This window comes from Neoarius graeffei, chromosome 15, assembly GCF_027579695.1.
Source record: "Neoarius graeffei isolate fNeoGra1 chromosome 15, fNeoGra1.pri, whole genome shotgun sequence".
Classification (NCBI taxonomy): Eukaryota; Metazoa; Chordata; class Actinopteri; order Siluriformes; family Ariidae; genus Neoarius; species Neoarius graeffei.
The window spans coordinates 22,508,797-22,528,670 of record NC_083583.1 but is presented as its reverse complement, the minus strand read 5'-3'; the positions used below and the strand labels follow the sequence as shown (position 1 = coordinate 22,528,670).

The window sequence follows — 19,874 nt, the reverse complement described above, 5'->3', positions numbered from 1 at the left end:
TCCTGAGTAAAAAAAACAGACTACTAAGCAAATTGGAAAATTTATATTTATAGCCAATGTATTATTTGATTAAAAAAAATCCATGTGGAAATGAAATGGCCCAATCTGCCAGTCAGTCTTGAGTGTACACAAGGATCAATAAGAATTCAGCTAGATGATCAGTGTGGAAAAGCTCACTACAGAGTCTGAGATGCTGCATGACGACGTAAATGTGAAAGTAATTAGTTTATTTTCTTTGGTGTTAAGGGAGCGTGAGGTAAGTTGGAACAGTCACTTTTTTATGGGGTTTGTTTTTTGGACACTTTTTGTGATGGGTACTTTGTCAACTCAGGTTGATTTATTTGTATAGTGCATTTAACAGTAGACATTATTGCAAAGCAGCTTTACAGACAAATATAGATTTTTAACATAATAAATTTGTCCATATTGAGCAGCCTGAGATGACAGTGGCAGGGAAAAACTTCAAGATGACATGAGGAAGGAACCTTGAGAGGAACCAGACTCAAAACGGAACCCATCCTCATTTGGATGATAACAGATAGTATGAATATAAATAACTCGCTTCTATAGGTGTGTCCTATGTAGTCAAAAAGTGCAACTGTGTAACCAGGAACTTCATTATAGTTTTATCATGAAGTCTATTTTGTTGAAGTTATCAACTGTTCTTTGATGGAGACTTGAGTGCAAAACTGTTCATGACAATTGCAGTACTAAAGTTATCGGAGCAAAACTGTTTGTATTAAGTGTCCAGAGCCATCTTCTAAGTGTATCTTTAGGCTGTCTATGTGGGCCATCCTCCACTGGAGTGAAGTGATGAGAACCTCAGCTAGAAGTAGGGCATCAGGATGGATCAAGTAGGTCTGGAGAGCAGAAGAGGTCAGAATCACTGGTATCTTGACATACGTAACGAGAGAGAGAAAAACAGATTGTTGGGTATATTCATTGTCCCATAATGGTTAAGAACAGTCTTTGGACTCCAATCCACACTGGCAACCATATTAAAATCTGGCCTTCTAGCTAGCTTCTAGGGCGGCATGGTGGTGTAGTGGTTAGCACAGTCGCCTCACAGCAAGAAGGTTCCGGGGTCGAACCCAGCAGCCGGCGAGGACCTTTCTGTGTGGAGTTTGCATGTTCTCCCCATGTCTGTGTGGGTTTCCTCCGGGTGCTCTGGTTTCCCCCACAATCCAAAGACATGCAGTTAGGTTAACGTGGGGCAGCCTTGGGCTGAGGTGCCCTTGAGCAAGGTACTTCACCCCTGACTGGTCCCTGGGTGCTCTGGTGTGGCTGCCCACTGATCTAGGTGTGCACGTGTGTTCACTGCTTCAGATGGGTGAAATGCAGAGGATGAATTTCACTGTGTTTGAAGTGTGCATGTGACAAAGGTTTCTTCTTCTTAAACCAGCTTAGCATGGTCAGTTATGCTCCGTGCTTTACTGATAGTCAACTAGACAGTGATCAAAACTAGCCCATTTGAATTCATTTCCATACAAATAGACACACTTTTAATTTAATTTAAAACAATCTGCAGAGGAAAATTATTTTAATACTTCTGACAGTAAATTGTTCTGAGCTGCAGTTCCTCTGCGAGCCGACAGAGGATGCTACTGAGCATGTGCAGAGTGAATGTCAAACACTGAGCTCTGTATAAAATCTGCAGAGCTCATAGGCTCGTCAGAGTGAAGCCATCTGGCCGCCATCTTACCACTCGCACCGCATGTATTTGGCTTATATGTTAAACCGTTGTATCCGATCAAACTTCTCATCTCATTATCTGTAGCCGCTTTATCCTGTTCTACAGGGTCGCAGGCAAGCTGGAGCCTATCCCAGCTGACTACGGGCGAAAGGCGGGGTACACCCTGGACAAGTCGCCAGGTCATCACAGGGCTGACACATAGACACAGACAACCATTCACACTCACATTCACACCTACGGTCAATTTAGAGTCACCAGTTAACCTAACCTGCATGTCTTTGGACTGTGGGGGAAACCGGAGCACCTGGAGGAAACCCACGGGGAGAACATGCAAACTCCACACAGAAAGGCCTTCGCCGGCCACGGGGCTCGAACCCGGACCTTCTTGCTGTGAGGCGACAGCGCTAACCACTACACCACTGTGCCCCGATCAAACTTGCCCCAAGAAAAGTATCTCCTGACTTTTTTTCCCTTTCATTACCTCCACTTATCTTCTCAACTTTACCTCCATTCCTTACATATATTTATAGCACTCCCCTTCGCTGTTATTGTTTTCGTTTCCTTTCCCAGTTCAGTCTCTGATCATTTTTTAACGACTCTTTTACTACTATAATTATTTTAAGAGTTTTTCTCTTATACAGTGTATCTTTCTCTTTCGTATAGTAGTTCATTTCTTTGTCTATTATTATTATTATTATTATTATAATACCAACACAAAGGCTGTACAATACTTCCTTTCTGTTTAGGACAGTTGTTGAAACAGGATTATTTTCTCATGTTATTTGCCATTTTCACAGTCATGTCTTAACAGTATTTATTGGTCACATAATTCAGTCACAATATTCATTCAGCTTTATAACTTCAACAAAACAGACTTCATGTTAAAACTGTTCAAATGTTATAATCACGCTATCTGTTATCACCCAAATGAGGATGGGTTCCCTTTTGAGTCTCGAGGTTTCTTCCTCGTGTCGTCTGAGGGAGTTTTTCCTTGCCGCCGTCGCCACAGGTTTGTTCATTGGGGATAGATTAGGGATAAAACTAGCTCATGTTTAAAGTCACTAAAATTCTGTAAAGCTGCTTTGCGACAATGTCTGTTGTTAAAAGCGCGATAAAAATAAACTTGACTTGACCAATATGACCAATAAATACTGTTAAGACATGACTGTGAGAATGAAGTGAAAATGGCAAAAAGCATGAGAAAATAATCCTGTTTCAACAACTGTCCTAAACAGAAAGGAAGTATTGTACAGCCTTTGTCTTGGTATAATAAAAATAGATGGATAGATATAAAGGAAGAACTGTACAAAAGAGAAAGATATACTTCTAAGAGAGAAACTGAAATAATCTCTGTTGAAATAATTATAGTAGTAAAAGAGACGTTCAAAAAATGATCAGAGACTGGACTGGGGGGGACAATAACAGTGAAGGGGAGTGCTATAAAGATATGTAAGGAATGTGGGTAAAGTGGAGAAAATAAGAGGAGGTAATGAAAGGGGGAAAAGTCAGGAAATACTTTTCTTGGGACAAGTTTGATCGGATACAACGATTTAACACGTAAGCCAAATACATGCAGTGTGATTGGTAAGATGGCGGTCAGATGGCTTCACTTGTCTCTACAGCAGGGAAGATGCTATGAGCTCTCCAGATTTTATATAGAGCTCAGTGGTGTCAACACTGTAGTTTGTTGTTGATTGAAGCCATTAATAGTGTTACAAGTGACCTCATTCTCCCTTAAATTTTTACCTTTAAGTTATGAATTGAAGCATTCATGATCTCCATTAGAAAAGGCACAGTGATTATTTCAGTTGACTGAAAAATGCTTCACTGATGTTTCCATTAAATCATAGTCTGAATCCAGCTGGAGAAAGGTGCTGTCTAGACGTGCAAATTATCCTGATAAATAACAGCATAAGAAACCTGACCAACAGTTTCATAAAATTATGTATGAAGTGAGAAAATGAGCCATGTAAAGAAAAACGCCACCCTGAAATACATTAAATATGTTTATAATGAGATGTTTGTGGTGTTTTTAGTGATTTCATTATTCCTGTGTGCAGTTAGCAGTTGTCTGGTTCATTGACATCACAATGAGACACTGCTAGAGCAGGAACAGCGATTGTTAATAACCGTGGCGAACCGTTACTATGAGAGCTGGGTCTTCAGCTCAAACAAACCTTAGTCAGACACACCAAAATAGCAACAGGGCAAAGGATTTTGCAAGGGATTAGCGGCAGGTTGCTCCGTTGTGTGTAGTTGTCGATGTTGATTTTAAAAGTAACTATGTAAATTACATCGGGGAAATGAATACTTAAGTCTGAGTGAAGAATACTGTGGTGAGCGTGCATGGAAGAAGAGTCTGGAGACAGAAATCTTAGATTCACAGTCGTTAGCCTGTGCTACTTGCTCTCGATAGCACTGGCTTGACCGATTTATTAGCATTCGCTAACACTACTGTTGAACGCTACACCGGCTAGAAGGTGACTTCGCTGCTGCGCTGACGGTGCCGAGTCGCAGTTAAGCTCGAGTTGGCCTTCGAGAAGGCAGAGGGCGATAAATTTATGGTCCCTCCCACTATAAATCAAAATTAGACTGGTTAATTCATCTGTCACTTCCTACATAAACATACACTGCCATGGCCTTCTGTCCTGGCAATGAAGTCCTAATCAATGAGTGAGCCAGCTCTAAACTCTTCTCAGCCTAGAGACAACAAACAAAAATATCTCATCGGATTACTCGATTTTAATGTTTTCAGGACAGGAACCCTTTCATTCCTGAAGCAAATTTGATAGAAAATTAGGCCAAATTAGAAGAGAATAATTATAATGAAATTAAAGAATGAAAGAAATTAAATATAACATTTGAAATGCTGGGCGGCACAGTGGTGTAGTGGTTAGCGCTGTTGCCTCACAGCAAGAAGGTCCGGGTTCGAGCCCCGGGGCCGGCGAGGGCCTTTCTGTGCGGAGTTTGCATGTTCTCCCCGTGTCCACGTGGGTTTCCTCCGGGTGCTCCGGTTTCCCCCACAGTCCAAAGACATGCAGGTTAGGTTAACTGGTGACTCTAAATTGACCGTAGGTGTGAATGTGAGTGTGAATGGTTGTCTGTGTCTATGTGTCAGCCCTGTGATGACCTGGCGACTTGTCCAGGGTGTACCCTGCCTTTCGCCCGTAGTCAGCTGGGATAGGCTCCAGCTTGCCTGCGACCCTGTAGAACAGGATAAAGCGGCTAGAGATAATATCAGATTTGAAATGCTGATGTGTTTGGGCCTTCTCTGAAGGCCTAGAAGGCCCTGATGTTTCCCCTCTGTCATAAATAATGCATGAAGTGAGAAAATAAGCCATATAAAGAAAAATGCCACCCTGAAATACATTAAATATGTTTATAATGAACTGTTTGGGGTGTGTTTTCAGGAGGTTCATTATTCCTGTGTGCAGTTAGCAGTTGTCTGATTCACTGACATCACAGTGGAATACTGCTAATGGCGCCATGGCCTAATGTTTAGAGAAGCAGTTTTGGGATCAAAAGGTTGCCAGTTTGATTCCCTGGACCAGCAGGAATGGCTGAAGTGCCCTTGAGCGAGGCACCTAACCCCCAACTGCTCCCCAGAATGCTCTGAGTATGTTGTACGTCACTAATGCTTATATTAGACCGTCCGCTAAATGTCTGTAATGTAATGCTAGTGCAGGAACGATTGTTAATAGGATGAAAAATTCAACATTCTCAAACAAGAGATAATGGTAAAGTTTCACTGTTGGTTCCTAAAAATAAAATAGTTTATTTTCTCACTTATGGTTTTCCAGTAACATTCAATGCCATATTAATGAACAATCCAGCATAGAGCTCGTGGAGATTGCTAGTTAGCAATCTATGAGATGACGTCAGCTTTGACTGTAGTATTAGCATGAATGTTGAAGCTTTGGAAGCTGATCTGCTTGAGCAGAGTGTACAGATAAAGAGGTGAGAGAGCTGAACTAAAGCTCTGCTGCATTGCTTTCTTTAGGTAAAGATGAAGCAAGCGTTAAATCCTACCGACACCACTGTCCACAGGTAGTCAAATAGTATTGTGGGTATGTATAAGTATATATTGATGAAGAGAATTAAAAAAAAAAAACTGGATAAAATCTTTTAATTTTCATTTTTCATCAGTTACATACAGTACATATACAAAAGAAAAAAGTTTTTCAGTTCATCTGGTCAAGTTTTTGTATTTTGTTAAAATTCAAATCAGAATAGTTACAGATTGATTCATTACATTCTACAGTCTGTCAGACTCATACATGAGGGATTCAGACGTTTGAAGCATCTGAATGAAATGCCCCTGGTTGTTGAGTAGAGGAGAAGTGTGGGGGTGGCTGCACACACCAGAGTCAGGGCTGGGCATAAAATGAATAGGCTCTCCTCCTGCCTGGGGCTCCTCCTTGGCCTGTTGGTAAGCAGGAATGCACGCCTCCTGTCCCTCAGCTCTGTACCTGTGATGCTCTTCTCCTTTGGCCTTCATGTGTGTATAGCGTTTGAGTTTGACTGCGTCATTGCGATGTCGGGGGCAAGGCAGCAGCACAGCAACATCTTTGCGAAATTTGGAGCTGAGGCCAAAGTAGATGAGTGGGTTATAGAAGCTTGCAGACTTTGCAATGAGCCGGGTGAAGATGCTGGTCAGACTGGGTACATGGAAGCCGCACGCTGACCAAATGGACACCACGGCATACGGAGACCAAGCCAGGATGAACGCTGTGCAGATGACGATTGAAACCTGAGACACGGACAAAACAAAGGCTTTGATTTGGAGATGTCTATCTCCACTTCCAAGATGATTTAGTATGCTTCTTGATGGGTGATCATCAAGCCAATGTATGAAAGATAAATAAATTAAGATAAATTAAATCCCACTCACTATGGTGACATCTCTCTCGATCTTCCTCTGTCGGTCAGTCAAGTCTCCATGTGCTGACATGGCGTTGCCTCTCTTCACAGTGTTGATGATGGAAATGTAGCAGAACAGCATGATCAATACAGGAACAAAGAAACAAAAGATCAGGATGGTGATGATGTAGGATTTGTGGATGGTGGAGTAATTCGCTTTGGCCCAGTCAATCTCGCAGGTACCATACCCTCGATCTGTAGAAACGAAAAGATAGGTTTGGCAAAATAAATTAGTAGACCTCTAACTGCTCTAATGATAACTTGAAAACAAGGGTGTAAAAATGACTAAAGTGTATTTAATATAATTCAATAGGAGTAGTTTGTTGATTAAAACTTTGGCAGGGGTTCAACAAGTAATTCGGTAAAATCTTTCTGCTCTTCACATTCAACGTAGGGGCTAGTCCTCTGGTAACCGCGAGAGTTTGACTCCCCACTTGCATCTGTATTGCAGTGTGCCTTGCCAGATGGCAGTAGGTACCATTTTTATGATGGTCTTTGGTATGACCTGACCACAAGTAGAATTCCCGATCGAGAAGCAGACATGCTAACCACTAGGCCAACTCGCGGTTGATACAGTATAGGTAGAAGTTCTTTATCTGTGCCACCTTCTACCTGGATCAGTTGCAGATATTCAGATTTCAGTATTCACTTTTCATCTACCATGATTCTGTCCCTTTTCACCCATCACACTCTGCATGGCCTTGTTTACCCTCCTTTTCCTTCTATGGTAACAACTAGTGTTATAGTCAAGACTGGGTCGAGACCAGACCAGGGTGTGTGTGGGGGGGCAGGGAGGGGTGACCATCTTTAACAGTAACCAAAATTTAAAATTAGCAATGAATCATGTTATTGGTTGCATTTGAAGCAGGAAATTTTACATCCAATCACAGTAATAATGTTAACAAATAAATCAGAAAAAGCTTAGGCAATTTCGTGAAATCCCCACAGTTGTGGTCTTGACCGATCTTGAAATAAAATCCCAAGTCCTCTATGTCTGAGACCGAGACAAGACCGAGTAAAAATGCAGCCAATTCCGTAACAAGACGGAGACCTTCAAAAAGTGGTCTTGAGACCAAGACCGGTTTCAAGTACTACAACACGAGTAACAACTTTTTCACTCTGTCTGGTGATTGCTTCCTTCACTGATTGTTACCACTTAATATTTGTTATGCCTTATCATCTTTTGTATTTATAGCCTTCTGTAGATTTCCATACGTTTGTGAAGTTTTGCATATGTAAAGCTGCATCTGTAAGCTGTGGTTAGTTGAGCCCAGTCCTTTTTTTTTTTTTCTAGTTTGGATCCCCTTTTATCTGGTTCTTTTGTATCTCATTTTCTTCTGGTTTTCTCCTTTAATTACTGCTTGGCTTTAATTCTTATCCCTCAACTGTGTTGCTAACTGTTTCATTTTGCTCAAATGATGCAATTTCTTTAAACAAATTTAATGCTTCAAAACCCAGCTTTCTCTCATGACTTGACATCACAGAAGTTAAAAAAAGACTTACCTTATAAGCAAGTTAAATTAATTTAACTTGCAAATTCAGAGAAATTCAGGGAGAAAAAAGAAATGCATTACATTTCACTCCTAGACGTTATTTTCTGACCCTATGGTCATAACATAGGAGTGTGTTGAGCTATAGCAGTGTAAAAATAATCAATTCTACTATGCTTGGCTTGTTTTTAGTCCTCTCATTAGGTTTTTATATATTGGATGTACTGTATTCCTTAGCAGGTTTTGACCCAAAGTTAATCTGGCTAGATTCAACGCTTTCCTATTTTTTTTCGTGTTCATTTTCTTGCATCCTAGCAAACTTTCCACTGGCCTCCAGAGCGGGGAGGTGACCAGCGCGAACCTTGTTAACCTGGACGACGTTCGAGCCGGTATGATACAAGTTCCTTTCAGCCATAGTCATGAAACTGCTTGCAAGGGTTTTAAAGTACTGCTAGCTTTTGCAAGTTACTAGCAGCACTATCTTGACAGAACAATGGTGTAGCCCAGTGGCAAGGATGGACCAAGAAAAACAGGCATCAGTGTCTGCTGCAGTGGCTGACCGGGAGATAAGTTTGTTTAACCCCACTCTTAGGTGATACCGTGGGTCACCTTCATGATTGCTGTTGGCTCCCAAGGAGCTCATCCGCCCTTTGACAGGTCTTGTTTTTAGTCCTGCTGGGTGACATGCCACCCTCCTCACCAGTATACACTGGTGGGGGAGCTGGTTTAGACGCCGACCACCCATCCATGTGGTAGGTTGTACTGGGTTACAATGTTACCAGTAGCAAGGTCCACCAGGGCCCTGACCTGACACAAATTCTGTCAGAATATGGAGTTTATTCTTATCTATTAACCCAAAATTAATAGATAAGAATAAAAGTACTTTGTCAGAAATAGGACCCACACAAACGGAGTTATTGTACATAAAGCAGCAGAGGTGCAAGTAATTCTGATCAAAGGACCTAAAGCCAGAAAATGAATGTGTGAGATAAAATGCATAGATGATTTTTAAAAGAATCGAAACATTAATTTCTATCATCACTACCCTTCAGGGGTTTTGCTAACCTTTAGCCTTGGCCTTGTGAATAAACAGTGCATTACTGAAGCTCTTAATTCTTCTCATTTCCAAATAATCTAGATATTACTAGCCTAAACAGAACCACTGAGCTTGTTATATGTCTAAATAAATGTAAATAATGCATGGTATGAACTTGATGTATGTCATTTCAGTATCATACTGACCTGTGTAACTTCCCCAGCCTACTAGTGGAGCTGTAGACCAGAATAAAGCTGAAATCCATATGAACAGGATACTCATAGCTACAGTCGTGTTTGTGATACAGTGAGCTGTAAAGAGAAAAGCACTACTTAAAAAAAGAAAAGTATCAAACACAAACACTTGCCACCAAATGGTTGTTAATGTAGTTGACCGCGAACTAGAGGAGCAAAGTCTTGAAGTAGATCTTTATTCAACGGATGTCTCAGTGGGCTTGACTTCAGGTGGTGGACTCAAGTACATGCCTTTTACCCATTTTTTAGTCAAGATGAAGATGTAAACATTTACAAATGTCTTTAAAATCCTCAGAAATTTTTTCAGTCCATGTGAGATAGATATCTAGCTGTGTTAGCAGCGAGTTAAAAATCCTGTCAAGCTAGCTCATGTTAGCTAGCTGGCTATTGGTAATGAAGATAATGAACATTTACGGAACTAAAAATTGTCACAGAAATCTGGAGTTTAGCTTATTTTGGCTAACTGGTAAATTGGAGTCTATGAATATGAGGTAAAATCCTGTCATGGTAGCTGTTAGTCAGTTGTTTAATATTGGTATTAATTATTGTGAACATGTGTGAATATGATGCAACATCCTCTCAAATGAGAAAAGTCCTGTCAGATTTACTCAAACAAGCTAGGCTAGCAAAATGTGTTAAAGGTCCCATGGCATGGTGGTTTGTTGATGCTTTAAACGGGCTCGTGGAGGCTTCCGGATGTTATATCCGCAGCCTTTCTTGAAATGAACCCTCGGCACGTAAATATAGCCTCCTGGGAGAAAGCCCCATTTCAGCGCTTTTCCCAGTGCGTCGTTTTGCTAATGAGAAGCAGGAGGCGGGGAAGGGTAGAGGGTGGGGGCAGGCCATGGGGGGAGGGGGAGGGGCTTGACCAAGCTGCGCACACACATACTCGCTGCTATCAGTGCCTGTAGCCATGCTGCTAAGACAAAACCCCGTTCTCCCTCGGACTCCTTTCGTAAACTCAACGTGACACAGAGAACAGAGAGTGAGAGTGTTCGGAGTGGTAGTTTACGAACGTATAATACCCTAGGCTTGAACACGCACTCCATAACCAAAGAGGATAGAAGCAGCAACTACAGCAACATATCGCTTATCCAACAGAAGACATGCATTGCGGAGCAATAGTCAAACATAAGCTCATAAGTTACAGTCAATTTCCAGACTAAACTCAGTTTAACAGAGCATGCTGCATGCTCTTTAGTTTTGTAGCGCAGATTACCTGGCTAACTGCAGGAAGCGGTTAGCTGCACAGCTAATGTAGCCATTGCTAGGCTAACGCACCGATTTTAAAACACGGCAAAACGACCAGTTATACACTTACTTGTTCAGTGTTTGTTGCTGATGCGGCAGGGATGCTTGGTATGGACCCAGGCTTCAGTGACAGTTGATGTGCAAAACCTGCCCTGTACTGTCCCAAGTTGTGGAAACATTCCTCAGGAAAATGCTTCCGACAAACATACACCGTCTTAGGTAGACTCGACGGCGTATTATTGAAGTAAATAAAATTAAGCCACTGCGTCTTCAGGGGCTCTCCCGTCGGCAGTAAAAACAGACTCTTTTCTATGTTGTCACATCCACGTACAGGCCAATTTCCATGTTTCGCTCGCTTAGGTGATGCCATGTTGTGTCCTCTATGGTCTCCTCACTACAACTGGGCGGGGCAATCCATACAGTGGGTGGGAATCCAGAGGGGGGGCGTGGGGATCATCTCCCTTGCTGACGTAGTAAAGGGAAGAGCTTATCAACGCGCCGTTTTGACGCGCCATTCTCAAATGTTGGGCATAGTTTGGTTTACACATTATGAAATTTCTAGCCACTGGGGTGACTTAAGAAGGTCAGAGGAACTAATTTTAACGTTAAAAAACCTCAGAAAGTGAAAATTTCATGCCATGGGACCTTTAACACGTACAGTAGCAGTCAAAAGTTTGGACACTTACTCATTCATAGTAATGAGTAAGTGTGTCCAAACTTTTGACTGGTACTCTATATGTTTGAGGCACATCTCAAATCTTACGTTCACATTAGTAAGTGATATGTCACTTGTGTCATTTGTATTTTGTCTCGTGGGCATGTAGTGACTGATACTAATGGCACTGGCTAGCATCATTGTGAACATTTGGTTACTTGATTTACATGTTAGATGCTAGTCTTCAGACTAGCTTGTTGGCAGATTAGCAAAGCAAACTAACTGTACTAGTCTAGCAACATGCATTCATGAAAGGCACAAACTGTCTCTGCTACTTCTTTACAAAGCATTATTTTTCTTTGTGATGTTTACACATTTAATGAGAGGTTGTACATGACACGTTATGTATATGATGGTTGTCTTTTGGTTTGTCGTATGCTAGTGTAAATGTAGGGTAATCCTTTAGTTTACCTTTGTCTGGGTGGCATCCCTTTATGTATCGGGTGACACTGATGGCACTTAACGTGGTAATGCTACCCAGGCCAAAGAGGAGAGTAAAGAAGCCGTCCACCTGAAAGAGACAACAAAGACAATATGTGTGACCCTCCATTACAAAACCAGCCATAAATTGTAAGTCACAGTTTTGAGAAACATGGGGAAATACATTGTGTGGGCTAAAATAGTCGAATTTTGGCTTAATATCGGAGTATAATGTCTACACTTTTAAGTTTTTAATGAATTTTACAGAAATTCATACATTGTAACCTTTAAAACATGCCATTATTGAGATGAGGTATTTAAATCCTGGTTGAAATTCATTAAAAAAAAAAAGAGAGCGAAAAATACCCTTCAGACATTGTACTGGTGATTGCGTATTTCATGTCTGGTATCAAAATACAGTGGAGATTTCCCACTCACTAGATTCAGTATTAATTTTGACATAATTTCAAGGAGTAGCCAGTAAAATGGTATAAAACAAACTCATATTTGTAAACTAAATTAGTATCATGGGACTTAATCTCCTTGTTGCTGTGCATGATATCTATATCTTGGCCTTTGATTGGCTGCACTGCTCCTTCACAACACATAGCCTACAGTGGTGCTTGAAAGTTTGTGAACCCTTTAGAATTTTCTATATTTCTGCATAAATATGACCTAAAAAATCATCAGATTTGGGGAGCATCATATCCAGCACTCAGACTATCAGCACTGGCACCCCCCAAGGGTGTGTGCTCTCCCCACTGCTCTTCTCCCTTTATACCAATGACTGCACCTCAAGAGACCCGTCTGTTAAACTCCTGAAATTTGCGGACGATACAACGGTCATCGGCCTCATCCAAGATGGTGACGAGTCTGCATACAGACGGGAGGTAGAACGGCTGGTCTGGTCAGAACAATCTGCAGCTGAACACGCTCAAAACTGTGGAGATGACAGTGGACTTTAGGAGGAGCCCCCCCACTCTGCTGCCCATCACCATCACCAACAACATTGTGACTGCTGTTGAAAGCTTCAGGTTTCTGGGTTCCACAATCTCTCGGGACTTGAAGTGGGAGACCAGCACAGTCACTATCATCAAAAAGGCTCAGCAGAGGTTGTACTTTCTGCGCCAGCTCAGGAAGCTCAACCTGCCTAAGGAGCTGCTGACACAATTCTACTCTGCCATCATTCAGTCTGTTCTTTGCTCTTCCATCACTGTTTGGTTTGGATCGGTCACCAAACAGGAGAAGAACAGACTGCAATGGACAATAAGGTCTGCAGAGAAAATTATTGGTGTCAACCTGCCCTCCATCCAAGACCTATACCTGTCCAGAGTCAGGAAACGGGCAGGTAACATCTCTGCAGACCGATCACACCCTGGTCACAAACTGTTTAAACTTCTCCCCTTAGGGAGGCAATATAGATCACTGTATGCAAAAACAACCAGACACAACAATAGTTTCTTCCCTCAGGCTGTCTCTGTGATGAACAGCTAAAATCCGGATTCATATATCAGTAATATCACTTGCAAAATATCTGCACACTCATACTGTCATTCTGTGCTCACTGTTACTTATATTATATTTATACTTATTTATATTTACTATTTCATCTTTGCACTATGCACCATATTGCACCAAAAGGGAACATCCTTTCTGTGATGAACAGCTAAAATCCAGATTCATATATCAGTAATATCACTTGTAAAATATATGCGCACTCATACCATCATTCTGTGCACACTGTATACTTTATATTTATTTATCTATTTCATACTTTACTTACCTGGATTAGTTTGCACAATGCACCTTTTTTGTTTGTTTTGTGTATACGCTTTTTTATCTGTTTTTGTACTATGAGAGCTAAGTGAAACCAGAGTCAAATTCCTCGTGTGTGTCCACATACCTGGCAATAAAAGTGTTTCTGAAAAAAAAAAAAAAGTGTTTCTAGAGAGTTTGGACTCCACCAATCCACAGTCAGACAGATTGTGTACAAATAGAAGAAATTCAAGATAATTGTTACCCTCCCCAGGAGTGGTCAACCAACAAAGATCACTCCAAGAGCAAGGCGTGTAATAGTCGGCGAGGTCACAAAGGACCCCAGGGTAACTTCTAAGCAACTGAAGGCCACTCTCACATTGGCTAATGTTCATGAGTCCACCATCAGGAGAACACTGATCAACAATGGTGTGCATGGCAGGGTTGCAAGGAGAAAGCCACTGCTCTCCAAAAAGAACATTGCTGCTCGTCTGCAGTTTGCTGAAGATCATGTGGACAAGCCAGAAGGCTATTGGAAAAATGTTTTGTGGACAGATGAGACCAAAATAGAACTTTTTGGTTTAAATGAGAAGCGTTATGTTTGGAGAAAGGAAAACACTGCATTCCAGCATAAGAACCTTATCCCATCTGCGAAACATGGTGGTGGTAGTATCATGGTTTGGGCCTGTTTTGCTGCATCTGGGCCAGGATGGCTTGCCATCATGGATGGAACAATTAATTCTGAATTATACCAGCCAATTCTAAAGGAAAATGTCAGGACATCTGTCCATGAACTGAATCTCAAGAGAAGGTGGGTCATGCAGCAAGACAACGACCCTAAGCACACAAGTCGTTCTACCAAAGAATGGTTAAAGAAGAATAAAGTTAATGTTTTGGAATGGCTAAGTCAAAGTCCTGACCTTAATCCAATCGTAATTTTGTGGAAGGACCTGAAGCGAGCAATTCATGTGAGGAAACCCACCAACATCCCAGAGTTGAAGCTGTTCTGTACGGAGGAATGGGCTAAAATTCCTCCAAGCCGGTGTGCAGGACTGATCAACAGTTACCGGAAACGTTTAGTTGCAGTTATTGCTGCACAAGGGGGTCACACCAGATACCAAAAGCAAAGGTTCACATACTTTTGCCACTCACAGATATGTAATATTGGATCATTTTCCTCAATAAATAAATGATCAAGTGTAATATGGATATTGCCATGGCAGAGAGGTTGAAGCAGGGGAGGTTTTTTGTTGTTATACATGAACTATAGACAACATTTTCAAAGAACTTTAAAATTGTGGAACTTTTGAACTGTAGACTAAGAGGGGGAAATCCTATTTTAAAAAATCTGCATTTTGTAAATATGTTAATAACATGTTCCTAAAAAGGTACAATGAAAAAATTGTGTACACAGATGTGAAGCCAAAGTAAATGTGTGCCAAATTTAATTTTAATATCTTTTTTTTTTAATATGCAATGCTAAGGAGTTTGTCGTAAACTTTACAAGCATATTTCTCCATTTCTGAGTTTTCATAAAAAGTAAAATCTGACTACTTCAAATGCCCATATCTCAGTCGTATATTGATAAATTTTCTTGTTCTATGCATTATTAGAAAGCTTTTTTTAATGGCCTTTCATGAAAACTAAATCTCAGTTTTTCAAAATTGAGATATGTGACTGATTTTGTAATGAAGGGTCTCACATCTGAATGAAAAATGCTCCACTCATCAACTGATTCAGAGTCAGACTGAATGCAATCATCATGATGTTCCAATGTAAAAGATTTTGTGTGGCACCAAGCTCAAAGAAAACTGACTCAAAATGTCAAACTGTTTGTTTAAATCAACAGCTATTTTTGGGTTGTTGGGGTTTTTTTTGTTTGTTTTTTAATTTGTTTTATGAATTGATTTCTGGGACAGAGGAATCATTCATGTACCAGATGTGCTAGACTGACTCATGGCTGACTCATAGCTCCTAAATAGCATAGTTTCTAAAGTTCTGTCCATTTATTTCAGTGGCGTCTCACACAGAAGTGTTTTTGAAAAGAAAAGGAAAAAAGAAAAAGACAGAAAGCAAATGTCTGTTTCTCAAAGAAGACAAGACCGATATGAAGACTTGGCTAAAAATGTCTCACATAAACCAATTCCACAATAAAATTTTGACCATGATAAAAATATGGCATGGTAAATAATTCAACATACAGGTTTATTGCCACCCTTCATTAAAATGAGCAAAAATTCATCTATCTATCTATGATGAATATGTGCATGCATGATACTTGATTCTTGATATTTTTAGCTTAAACATAAATGGGCTCTAAATATTTTTTAAATGTTTTAAAAGATTGCTAATAGATCACCTTTTTTGCAAAACACTGGTTTCAAAATCATCTGTAGGCCGTCAAGTTTAGAAACCTCCTGTGGAGATAATAACTTCTAGTTTTGTTGAGGATCTTGGACATTCCCCCATCTAGAACATTTCAAGCTCCTTTATATGTATCAATCCACCAGATTTTCATACCAGATGCTCAGATTATGGGTTTTGAGTTATACCTGCTGCATTACACTACCAAGCCTCTGTATGTAGGAAATACAAACCAAAGTGAAATTGGACTAAGGGAAATTACAGTAAATCTGGCATGTGTGCAACATAAAATGATCCATTTTCCAGGCACTGACTACAGATGATACAGAACCTTGTGAATCCATCAGGAGACAATCTCGACTGTAGATTATTGGTGAATTTCCTAGATTTGTTGAGCAACAGACCACAAAGTGCTGCTCAGAAGGTCAAGAAAACACGTGGACTATTCACACCACCAAGCGAATGTTGCGCGAAAACTGCGCTCACGTGCTTGACACATTTTCACTACAAATCAAAATGTCATTCGCTGATTTTTATGGCAGAAGGAAGATCTATACTTGTCTCAGTCGTGGATGATGGTAAAAGTGGTAAATGTATCCCATTGGGGCACTACTGAGTTGATTTATTCATTGATAGTTACTGGATGAGCCAGTGAAAACGGTGCAAAATGTTGCATGCTTTTCAACGCTGTTTCTATGCATTCTGTAAACAGAGCATCTGGTACAAAAATCCCATGGCGCGACACACATACTTTTTGCCTGTGTGGACCGACCTCTTAAATTCAAATCACAATTTTAATAGTGTTTCAAATGACAGCATTTTAATTATCATTTCTGAGTTATATTTTCTCATTCTCATTATCTCTAGCCGCTTTATCCTTCTACAGGGTCGCAGGCAAGCTGGAGCCTATCCCAGCTGACTATGGGCGAAAGGCGGGGTACACCCTGGACAAGTCGCCAGGTCATCACAGGGCTGACACATAGACACAGACAACCATTCACACCTACGGTCAATTTAGAGTCACCAGTTAACCTAACCTGCATGTCTTTGGACTGTGGGGGAAACCGGAGCACCCGGAGGAAACCCACGCGGACACGGGGAGAACATGCAAACTCCACACAGAAAGGCCCTCGCCGGCCCCAGGGCTCGAACCCAGGACCTTCTTGCTGTGAGGCAACAGCGCTAACCACTACACCACCGTGCCGCCGAGTTATATTTTGTTGGGGAAAAAAAACATTTACATACAAGCATTTACCTCCTGGCAGAGGCAACTAGGATTTACACTAAAATTTCTTGGTATTTAACAGAATTTATGATGTCATCAATCTTGACGAGTCTTTGAACCAGCCACAAAGCATCTGTGATTCACTGCCACTTTTTTTTGGTATTTGGATGGTTGTACTAGGTTTCACAGTATTGTCAAAAATAACTGTCTACAAGTTATTAGCAATATAAAGTATGAATGTGGCTTTTCTATATATTATATGTAGGTGCTTTATTATCATGATTTCCATCTAAATTTGAGGAACCTTAATTTCAGCTGCTCCTATTGGCCAACTGATATTCAGGTACAAGTTTGGTACAATTAAATCCGTAAGTGAATCTGAATCCTGTTAATGACAGATTGACTTCTAAGTATACCGTGTCCTGTCTAACACCTGTTGTCTAAGTCTGTATTTACCCAGCACAATCCTACTTAATTACCACACACACGCTGGCAGAACACAGAGTGTGCTGAAGCATAATGATGTGTTTCTGCAGAAAACTCAGTAACTTATGAAACAATGATCTTAATCTTTTGGATCCTGTAAAAGGAAAAATAGGAAAATAAAGCTATGCTTGAACACACAAAGTATAACTGCCCTTATTTAGGACTGTGTCCAAAAAAGTAACTCCAAAATAAAAAAAATTAACACACGGATCATTTGAAGCTCAAAAAAGTCTCTTGCCTAGTGTAAAAACATACAAACAGTGGTACAAATCAGCTATTGACAGTCCACTGAAAAGCTGTTTTGTCTGTGCACAGATGTGTAATTATTTTATATCTTTCGCTGAGCAGAAATGGGACCATTGGCTTTTAACAGGATCAGGATGTGATAATAGGATGCCTTATGGGTGCTAACTCTGCACTCTCAAGCCTGTGGAGGGGAGTGGAAGTCTAGAGGTGTTAATGGACTTTAAACAAAGATTGCCTCTGTATGAAAAATACAGTCTTTATATGTTCCTCTAAAGGATTTATATAATGTTTTTTTCTCCCTTTTTCCCTTCTCTCCAACCTTTATAATACAGCACAAACTCCTGTACCTGGCAGGTCCACAATGAGGTGGTGATGTATCCGTTATCCTGAAACACATTGAAGATCTCGAGGATTCCACGGGAGTATCCAAACACTGAGATGCTGGCGTCTGATATGGCCAGGTTAAGAGTGAGGTAATCTGTGGGTTGCAGAGTCGCCCTCTGCTTAAACAGGACAAAGATCACTATACTGTTTCCAAACCATGACAGCCAACCTGTGGAATTAAACACATATACAGTAATATTTCAAATAAATGGACAATAGACTCCTGAATATATATTTATGATGTATGTCAGCACCATGGCGATATGATATGATATGATATGATATGATGTTGGGAACATATTTCAAATTACACCTGCAGGGTATTTCAACCACTCAAATATGATTAACAGCACATTTGATTAGTGAAGTGTTTTCAAGCCCACTAGTTTTAAGATGAGTTAAGCTGGATTTACGCGAAAAGACAGAGCTGAATGAAGAATGCATCTTACACAGGCTGTTCTGCTCCATTATGCATCACTTGAAATCTTAATTAGCAGCTGAGACTAAACTGTACAAAACCATGAATTCATTCATGTTATATTTTTGAGATTATTCATGCCCTTAAAGTTAAAACTTTCTCTATGGTTAATCAAACTTTCTCTATGATTGAATGAATCAATCAATCAGTCAAGCATACTGATGCACTAGTCCCTTTCTTTGATACAATACTAATAATCAGAGCTCTGATGCATGATGCTGATCTAATACATCTTCATATGTAATCAACCCCTGAAAGCTTTAGTTGACTGAAATATCAGATATGAGACAATTTGTGTTTACTTGTAAGAGATGGACAGACGAGTAAGTCTATTGTAGGGTTCTATATAAAACCTTGAAACCTTCTAATAGAGGACCAAACCTGAGAGGCAATCATCTTAAAAAAAAAAAACTTGAATTTAGATTTCTGACCTGAACATCAAGAGGGAATATCTTCTCTGCAAAATTATAATTATAATATGTAAGTTACTCTGATAATTAAACTATGAATTACTGTAAAATAATACAAATATTCTATTTATCGAACCTAATGTGAACAGAGTTGTAATTGTCTGTAGTAAGTAAATAAATAAAAATAATTTTAAAAAGAAAATAACGAAACCTCATAATGACAGCATTCTTTTTCTAGATTTTTGAACTAACAAAAAGTATTATTAAATGGGTTATTAAATGGATCACTGTGAAGGAAGAAACTTCACTCTGTGATGAATGTGTTACCAAGCAGCAGCAGGTAAACTCCAATGATCGTGTCTCCCTCGTCAGACAGCGGAGCATCTTTACTCAGCAGGCTGAAGTTGTTGTTCCTCCAGGGGATGTTTACCACCTCCAGAGCTCCAGGAGAGGACATGACTAAAGCTCCTCAAGCTTCAGTGCTCCAGTTAAAAGCCAGTAAAATCCACCCCCTGCTGCTGTTCCCACAGTGAGAGATTGGAGGGTTAGGTCCAAACCCACATGTTACCCAAGGTTAATAAGTAGCATGCCTAAACAATTACACACCCGCAGTAGAGTACAGTTTGGCACTGAGCTTGTGTGTGTGTGTGTGTGTCTCTCTCTCTCTCTCTCTCTCTCTCTCTCTCTCTCTCTCTCTCTCTCTGTCTGTCAATCCTGGCTAAAAATACTACTGAGATGAGAGACAAG

The 19,874-nt window shown here is 40.4% G+C and overlaps 1 protein-coding gene across 1 annotated transcript; it reads right to left on the bottom strand.

Moving 5' to 3' along the window:
• Positions 1-5,948: 5,948 nt before the first annotated feature.
• opn6a (opsin 6, group member a) lies at positions 5,949-19,584 on the bottom strand. Its single transcript, XM_060940464.1, has 6 exons — positions 19,455-19,584; positions 18,203-18,408; positions 11,771-11,870; positions 9,346-9,450; positions 6,585-6,808; positions 5,949-6,443 (listed from the first exon to the last, which is right to left on the bottom strand). The coding sequence occupies exons 1-6, from the start codon at positions 19,582-19,584 to the stop codon at positions 5,949-5,951; spliced, it is 1,260 nt and encodes a 419-aa protein (XP_060796447.1).
• Between the last annotated feature and the right edge of the window lie 290 nt (positions 19,585-19,874).